This window comes from Ovis aries, chromosome 8 (assembly GCF_016772045.2).
Source record: "Ovis aries strain OAR_USU_Benz2616 breed Rambouillet chromosome 8, ARS-UI_Ramb_v3.0, whole genome shotgun sequence".
Taxonomy (NCBI): domain Eukaryota; kingdom Metazoa; phylum Chordata; class Mammalia; order Artiodactyla; family Bovidae; genus Ovis; species Ovis aries.
Window position 1 is genome coordinate 63,476,720 of NC_056061.1, and position 9,432 is coordinate 63,486,151.

The 9,432-nt window shown below is 46.8% G+C and overlaps 1 protein-coding gene across 1 annotated transcript; it reads left to right on the forward strand.

The window, feature by feature from the left end:
• The first annotated feature begins 2,004 nt into the window (after positions 1-2,004).
• On the forward strand, positions 2,005-8,474 carry HEBP2 (heme binding protein 2). The gene is made up of 4 exons (XM_004011375.6): positions 2,005-2,168; positions 2,729-2,864; positions 3,599-3,779; positions 7,920-8,474. The coding sequence occupies exons 1-4, from the start codon at positions 2,067-2,069 to the stop codon at positions 8,116-8,118; spliced, it is 618 nt and encodes a 205-aa protein (XP_004011424.2). The 5' UTR covers positions 2,005-2,066; the 3' UTR covers positions 8,119-8,474.
• Positions 8,475-9,432: the final 958 nt, after the last annotated feature.

The following is a 9,432-nucleotide window of genomic DNA, read 5'->3' on the forward strand; positions in this document are numbered from 1 at the left end:
GAAAAGTAAAAGTGGAGTCGCTCAGTCGTGCCCGACTCTTTGCAACCCCATGGACTGCAGCCTACCAGGCTCCTCCATCCATGGGATTTTCCAGGCAAGAGTACTAGAATGGCTACAATAAAGAAAGTCAGATAATAACAAGTGTTGGGTAAGGATATGTAGAAACAGAAAGCCCATACCCCACACCAGTGCGGAAGTGTGGAGTTCTAACCAATGAACTGCCAGGGAATTCTGTGGTACAGTCACTTTAAAACACCATCTGCCAGTTCCTCAAAAAAGTAAATACAGAGTTACCATTTGACCCAGCAACTCCCTTCCTAGCTTTTACCCAAGAGAAATGAAAGCATGCCCAACAGAAACATGTATACAAATGTGCACAACAGTATTACTACTCAGGCCAAAAGTTTGAAGCAATTCAAATGATCATCAACTGATGAGTGAGTAAACAAAACGCTTGTCGAACTGAATATTTTTCAGCCATTGAAAGGACTGAAGTACTGATACATGCTACAATGTGGATGAACCTTGAAAATATTTTGTTACGTGAAAGCAGCTAGTCAGAAAGGTCCACATTCTATATGCTATGTCTGTGTCCTCCTAAACATTTGTATGTGGAAACCCTGGTGCCCAATATGATGGGTTAAGAGGTGGGGGCTTTGGGCTTTGAGGTCATGAAGAAAGACCCCCACATGAGTGGGATTAGATCCCTTATAAAAGAGACCAGAAAAAAATTCCTTCCGCCATGTGAGGGTACAATAAGCAGTCTGCCACGAGGAAGAGAACTGCCATCTGACCTTGCTGGACTTGGACTTCCGGCATTCAGAACTGTGAGAAACACATTTTTGCTGTTTAGAAGTTACCTAGCCTGTGATATTTTGTTATAGCAGCCAGATGTATTAAGACATTGTATGATCCCGTTTATAGGAAAGGTCCAGAACAGAAACAAAGAGCAGATGAGTGGTTGCCTAGGACTGGGTGGTGGAGATTTAAGAATGATGACTAATGGGGTTTCACTGGGGTTTCTTTCGGGGGTGGAAGATGAAGACAATGTTCTAAAATTCACTGTGGTGATGGTTGCACAACTGTGAATACACACTAAATACCATTGACTGTTATGTCTTAAGTGGGTGAATTATATGGTAAGTGAATTTTTTCTCAATAATTCTCTTAGGAAAAAAAAGACTAAATCTAACCAAAAACTTCTAAAATCACTAGGGCCTGGCCACTGCCCCCTCTTTCTCTTTCCCACCACACTTTCCCAGACTGTTACGTCTGATGGGGTGACTTAAGGGTTTGGGGGCCATTTGGTGGGGAGAGGATAAGAAACCAGGACAGTTCAAGATTTTCTCCGGGTGTGACTGTGGCCTCACCCACTTCCTGTCCCTGGGCCCCTGACTGCCGTTTGGACCCTAAGCTCCCGTCTAGGTGTGAGAGGGGCGGCCCGCTTGCCTCTGGCCCTCATTGGGCCCACAGGGGTGCGGACAGGAGCGGCCAAGGTCAGAGTCGGGAGGAGCCTCGCCTCACCCCGCCCCACCCCCGCCCCGCCTTCCACTGAGGCACACACGACGGCGAGCCGTGCTCACGTCCCTCCGCAGGAGTAGACCCGTCAGCAGAACCTGCTCCCCGCGCGGGTGGGGCCGCGGGAGAGGTTCCCGGGCCGGTTACACCAGAAACCCCACGGGCCAGCTGCTCTGCCCTCCTCCGCCCCCGGCTCCCATGGTGGACGCCTCTGCGTGCCTGTTAACTAAGATACAAGGGCGAGGGCGGAGGAGACTCCCGAGGAAAGCCCGGCCAAGCCACCCTGCCATCCTGTCTCCCGGGGGACCCGCAGGAGAAGCGGCCGGCCGGAGCTGGCCCGGGTCGGGATCGGGGTCGCTGCGTCCCCTCCCGGCCGGGACCCCGCAGTGTTCCGCGGACTCGGGGCTCCCGCACTGCGCGGAGGTGACCGGGCGTCTGCGGGGCGGGGACTCGAGGACACGCAGGCGGGGCGGTCCCGAGCGGCCCGGGTGCGGCTCCCTTCTTGGCGCAGCTCGCCGGGCTCTTTCCCCGGAGCATCGGCGCCGCCCATGGCCGAGGTGCTGGAGCCCGATCCCGGGGCAGCCGAGGGCTCGGAGGCCCCCGCGGTGGAGACGCCGGGCTGGGAGGTCCCGGAGGATGCTGGCCCCCAGGTAGGCGCCGCCCGCAGGCTGGGAGGGTGCGCGCTGTGGGGGTGGGGAGCGCGGGGGTGTCCCCGAGCTGATCTGCAATGAGGCCGGAGGGTCTCATAGTTAGTTAGTTCAGTCGCTCAGTCGTGTCTCATAGGTTTAACTAAAAAATACATTTTAAAAATTTGTCTGAGTCCTAACCCCTTTCCTGCACAAATAGGCAAAGGGGATCGGGAGCCGTCGTTACTCTAGATGCCACGTCTCATTTTGTTTCTTTGCGGCTAAAAAAAAAAAATTGATCATTTCCCCAAACTCTTGATGGGACCCTCCGGGCAAAGGGGCGGAACAGTTGCTTGCTTTTAACCTGAATTGAGAGGCCGCCAGCGTCTCTAACCTAAATATGGGAGCAGCGGGGGAGGGGCCCTGTCGGCGCTGAGAAGTCAGAACCTCGGGCCGGACCCAAGGGCAGAGCCGCTCCCCGGGACAGGCCGTCCCAGTGGACGGGAGATCAAGGTATCTGTACTGTTGCGTCTCACGTTCTGCCTTAGAATTGTCTCCTCCAAGTTTTCCCTGTTCCATCTTAGCCCGGAAGTTATGAGATCCGACACTACGGGCCTGCCAAGTGGGTCAGCACTGCGGTTGAGTCTATGGACTGGGATTCAGCCATGCAGACTGGCTTTACAAAGCTGAACAGCTACATTCAAGGCAAAAACGAGAAAGGTGAAGGAGGTTTACCTTTGATGACTGTATTGTGGTTGAGTGGCCTGGCTTATTAGGTTTTCACTTATTAAAGAAATATATTTTTAGAATAGCAACATAACCACATGATCAAAGACAGTGTTAGAACAGGAGGGAGGCCTATGCTCAGGATCCTTCCCGTCTTGAGGAGGGTACTCCTGGGCCTCTGTTCTCCTTTCTGTGACTCTGCTGAATGAACTGGGCCTCTGTGTACCTAGCCTTAAGGCCTTTTCATGGCTAATGCTTTGAGATAATTTGGTGACTGGTAAAACAAGAGATTTTAGGAGGCAGGAAGGGTCCACAAGGGTCCATCTTGAGATCCAGAGTCTCAAGATCTGTCTTCTGGTTTGGCACTGATGCTGTTTAGATTTAGCAGGTCACTTAGCCAATGAGACCTGAATTGTATAAGTAAAGAATGAACTAGACCACATGATTTCTAATTTTCCCTTCTATCCCTAAAACTATGGACTAATGAAAAATATTGATAGTACAAAAACCAATTATAATGTTAATAATACAGAACGTGTTTATTGTGCACAGTCGCTAATTGTAATTTTGCAGTTTTTTTTTTTTAAGATGAAAATTATCTTAAAGGTAAATATTTATGTCAAGAAACTCGGGTCAAAAAATAATTACATTTTAAAATGTAGCCATAAATGCGCTACATCTGCTTTCATGGTCTCCTTTGCATCTAAATATATATTTTTGTGGCACAGAGATGAAAATAAAGATGACAGCTCCAGTGACGAGCTACGTGGAGCCCGGCTCAGGTCCTTTTAGCGAGTCTACCATTACCATTTCCCTGTATATCCCCTCTGAACAGCAATCTGATCCGCCCAGGCCTGCAGAGTCCGATGTCTTCATTGAAGACAGAGCCGAGATGACGGTGTTTGTACGGTAAGTGGTAGATCTCATTCATGACACTGCTGACTGCTGGTTTTACTTGTGGGCACTCATAGTTTAGCGCCTGTGTAGTTTAGCTCCTGTGCTTTTCACCCTTCCATGAAAACAGGCCTAAGTCATTTTGTGGTGTTTTTCTAGTGACTTGTTTCATATGTTACTAAGGGTCTGTGACATGAAAAAATGAATTCATTTGAAAAGATGTCTCATGCATCCCTCCCACATATAAGAAGCAACACAAATTACACTCCCACCCCACCCCTCAAATGCATTAGACTGCCTTTACCTGCCATCAAGTTAAATCTGGAGAAAAACGCTTTAAAACAGTGCATGGTAACCCTCCTCCAGCCTAAAGAATGGTAGCTGCTTCCTACAATTACTGCCTCTATTGGTTTACCAGTTCCTTTTCAGACCTTCAATACCTTTCCACTCATTCCTTGTATTCAGTTCTCTCTGTTGGTATTTTTAAAAAGCCCCGCAAATTTCATAATAGTCTTGTATTAGAGTCCCTTTGTTATTCCCTTTCTCACCCTCTTATATCCCCTGGTGACTCAGACAGTGAAGAATCTGCCTGCAATTCAGGAGACCCGGGTTCCATACCTGGGTTGGGAAGATCTCCTGGAGGAGGACATGGCTACCCACTCTAGTATTCTTGCCTGGAGAATTCCATGGACAGAGGAGCCTGTGGACTACCGTCCATGGGGTCACAAAATAGAAAGGACTGAGCAACTAACACTTTTACTTTTACCCTCCCTTGTTAAAAGACTGTCTCTCTGCCTCTGTTTCCTCAAGTCCCATGTACCCGTCAGCCCAGCACAGTCTGGTACAGCCTCACCTGCTCCTTGGGCTCCCGTCAGCCTCCGTAGCACACCTGAACTTGTCACTCGAGGGCAGTGCCTTCCCACGTATCTCCTGCAGCATCCTTGTGCTGACCTGTCTGGCCCCATGATCCTTGTCCATCCTGTAACTCGGAATGCCACCCCCTTGTCTTTCCTCTCCTCCTGGTTCTCTCCCTCCGGTGGCGCCTCGTCCACTCCCCACCCAGGGGCCACTGTTGATGGTCCTTACTGACCCTCATGTCATAGTAGACGTGCTCTGGGTGGTCTGTTCACACTGCTTCAACTATCTGTGGCCCGTGACTCAAATTTAGTGTCTCCAGCCCTGATTTTCCTACTAGCTGAGCATCTCCGTGTCGGGGTGGAAGATCAAGCTCAACAGCTCTGAAACCCAGCTTTCCCCCAAGCCTTCTCTGACCTTCCAGTGCCTGTGCCAGTAAAGCATCTCACTGGTCTGACAGCCTCCCCAGCAGGGACCATTGTGGCCATCAGCATGCTCCACCCTGATAATCAGTCTCCAAATCCAGCCCATTGGCCTCAGAAACGGTCGTGATTCCGTTCCCTTCACCCTCCTGTCACTCCCGCAGGCCCTCACCTCACAGGGGCCTCAGCTGAGTCCTCTGCGCTACCCCAGTGCTCGGCGCGTGCCTGACGCTCACCAGATACTCCGACGTTTTTCAATCTCAGGTTTCCCTTCAAGAGCCTCCCAACTATTCTCTGCCCACCAGTCTCCTCCTCTCTCCTGCCCTCCACTCTGGAACTCTGATCTTTCTTACAACAGCAACAAAACCCCAACCTGTTACAGCGTTTGAAAATCGGTTGGTTTCCTCTTGCTTCAGCGTGACATTCAGACAGTTCACATTGTACGCATCGCCTTCATAATGTGGCCCAACCTGTCTCCCTGACATCTGTGTTCCTCTCTCCTCCTGCCCTTCACTGAGCCGGCCAAGTTCCTCCACATCTCTTTACCTTTGATTGTAGACAAGTTGCTGAGATTTTCCTTGCCAAAATCTCCTCATCTATGAAACGTGTATAGTCAGAGTACCTACCTACCTCACAGAGTTGCCATGAAGATCCGATGAGTTAATTCACATAAAATACTCAGAACACTAGCAGGATCTTACTACCAACTCTAGCTCCCTCCCTCTTCTCTGCTTGGAGAGCCTGCTTTCATCCTTTAGGACCTAGATCAATGGGCAGCATGTCCATGAGGCCTTCCTCAGTGTCTGCAGTCAGCCAGCCACTCTGCCCTATGATTGTAAAATTGAATGATCTATTTATAGATTGTAACATCATCAAGAATACAGCAACATGTTTCTCTGCCCGAATCCGATCGCTCCTGGTGAGGCAGGTGTTTGGGGGAGGCTCAATATTTGTCTGTGTCCTGAATAAAGCCATGGATAGATCACTGTAGAACAACATGTATTCAGAGGACAAAAGATGATCTCTAAGTAGGAGGTTCAAGATTTGATTTCAAGAAAGAAGTGAGATCTGAAACAGATTGCCTTTAGGCAGAACATATTATACTAAGAGTTGACTATTCCTTAAGGAAATAAATAATAAATTTGGCAGTCAGAATGTTTCCTAACACAGGGTTCAGAATTATTATTATCAGTCAACATGATGAAGATTAAGGAGAGTTTTGTCAATTGTCTTCAACATTTTATTTTATATACATGTGCATAGATTGCTATACTTATTCAGTTAGGATTTAAAAGGTACTGCATGCCAGGAATGACTAGGTGCCTGGTAGACATTGTTGACTAAGACAGGCCTGGTTTGTACTCTTGAAACTTACATCTTATCTGAAGAATGGTAGGAATGCTTTTCCATTGGCATATTGATAATAAACTTTGTGCTAAAGAAGAATTAGAAATCCTATTAGAAATGTTTTTGTTTTCCTATTCTCAAACTTCAGATTCATCGTGTTTACATGATGAATCTGACTTAGCAACTCAGCTAAGTCAGTGTGCTGTCATGATGTAATCTCAGGGTGTTTTTGTTTGTATACTTTAAAATCTATACTTAAACTTTTAATTTCCCACTTTTTATTAGAATCTTTTGACTGTCTTTTCGTCCCCATCCTCTTAGCAGCCTCCTCACTGGTCCCTTCTCTGCAATCTAGTTTCCATCTCTCTGCCTATATTCTTACCCAGATCTAATCAAGTTACTTTGCTGTTTGGTATCCTTTGGAATAATCTAAAAAGGCTTTAGGATGATACACAAAGTTCTTATTTCCATGTCTGACTCGCCTTTCTGACTTCAATTTATGCCTATGAAAATGCTTTGTGTTTTTTGGACTTTTGTTCTCTTATCCTTCCCCTTTCTCTGCCCAGGAAAACCATCCTCCATTCTAGACCCAACTCAGAGATACACCTTTACCCTTGATCTGATCATATCCACAGTGTTCCCAAGCACTTTGATTCTGTCTCTGATAAAACTCTACTCAGACTGTATGGAGAGAGTCGCCAAAATGTCCATCTCTTCCATTAGACTGAAAGTTCATAGGATCAAAACTATATTATGTTCATCTGTCATACAGCACCTACCCTTTTCCAAGGAGAAAAAGAGGTAGTGTTTGACAGAAAATAGAGAGAGAAGGCAGTGGCACCGCATTCCAGTACTCTTGCCTGGAAAATCCCATGGACGGAGGAGCCTGGTGGGCTGCAGTCCATGGGGTTGCTAAGAGTCAGACACGACTGAGGGACTTCACTTTCACTTTTCACTTTCCTACATTGGAGAAGGAAATGGCAACCTACTCCAGTGTTCTTGCCTGGAGAATCCCAGGGATGGGGGAGCCTGGTAGGCTGCCGTCTATGGGGTCGCACTAAGTCGGACACGACTGAAGCGACTTAGCAGCAGCAGCAGAAAGTCTGAAAGGGAACCTACTGAGGGGATTTCACTGTGGTCTGACCTGGAGCGTCAGCATTTATCAGGAGTTTATGAGAAATGCAGGCACTCAAGCGCCACCCGAGACACCCTGAACCAGCATTTTCCCAGCTGACTTGCATGCACATCCGAGTTTGAGAAGCACAGCATTAGAGCACAAGATGGTGAAAAGTCCAAATCTGCCCAACAGATGAGACCCTGTGCCTCCTCCTGGGTCCCCTCAGGGTGTGTGAGGTCACACTGAGCCTGGGAGCCAGAGAAAGGAAACAGGTCAGTTCAGGTGCCTAGAGGGAGGAACTCTGAAACTGTGCTTCATCCAGATTTCCTTCTATCAGCCTCTGCTTTTTTTTCCTAAACTAACATTCACATCAGTATTAAAATCACTGATGGTCATTTACTTTCTCCCTTGTAGGTCTTTCGATGGATTCTCTAGTGGCCAAAAGAATCAAGAACAACTCTTGACATTAGCAAGCATTTTGAGGGAAGAAGGAAAAGTTTTCGACGAAAAGGTTTACTACACTGCAGGCTACAATAGCCCTTTCAAATTGCTTGATAGAAATAATGAAGTATGGTTGATCCAGAAAAATGAACCCTCCAAAGAAAGGGAATGAGAAAAGGAGAGAAAGGTCTACTGGCTGGGGCAAAACTTTTGTTTAACAGGGAAGCCCTTGTTGAACATAGACCTCATCATTACCTACAAGCAAAATGTATCTAGTATCTCTACCTGAGAGTACTACTATGAACTGAGCTTATTTCCACTGTGCCTTTTTAATGCTTGATGCCTTAGATACACAGATAATAGGGGACAGGATTCTATAAACATGTAAATCTGGCTTTATTTCTATGAGGCTCCAGGGAAATGGAATGTTCTCTCTTCATTGCTGCATCACAATCATGTTGCCTTATTTCTACTTGGATTTGCGTCATTACCCACTCCTGATATTATCAATAAAAATGGTAACATTTATCCTGTGTGGAACTACAAGGCTGTCAAGCCTGGAGAAGTGAAGTTCAGTTGGAAACAAAAATCAAATCATATTCTGCAGCTGCCACTGTTACTTTCTCTGTTGAGCCTGCTCTCCTATTTGCCCACTGCCCCCACCACACAAGAAAAACTCACAGTACTCAGAAGTCTTGCTAATATTTTGTGATAAAAATATATTTGTGAAGTTAGGGACTTCTGACTTAATTTTGATACTCAAGAAAGACATGCTTTTTCCAAACAAATGTATACAGACATAGAATTTTTAAATTCACTTGAGTTTTTAAAGTATTTTATGTGGTATTTCTGGAGGTCACATAAAAATGATTCAGTATTCAAAGAGTGGGTTGTTGAAAAATGAGGAAGTTTGAAAATTGGACCTAATTGTATTGGAATGTGCTTGTTCTGGAGAAGGCGTCACATTCAAACACCTGGAAGCCTGTCATGGGAAGCTTTACTGTGGGCTGCTAGGGGATGGTGGTTGTAGGTGTGAAGGAGAAAAGCAGATTGGAGCTCAGTAACATCCACTGAATGACATTGCTTCCTGTTCCCATCTTTGTGTGTGTTCAAGCAGGGATCGTGTGATCACTTGTATGGAAGATTTGGGTATCCAGTGGATGAAAGAATGGGGCTAGATGATGCTCAAGGTCCCATCAGCCCCAACACTATACAGTACCTCTTAGAATTAACCTCCCTAACCTGGATACACTAGATCAACGTACCTACAGTGAATAGTTTCCATAGCTATTTATGGATCGCCTTCTAGGTATAGTCTTCTAAGCATTTCACTTGAATTCCCAGTCAACCCTCAGAACAGCCCTGTGTGTCACCTTGTGTCATCTCCATTTCATAGATGAGGACATAAAGGCATAGAGACGTTAGGTAACTTGCCCCAGACGGTGTCATAAGGGCAGAGGCCGATTCCAGCCCAGGCAGTGGGACT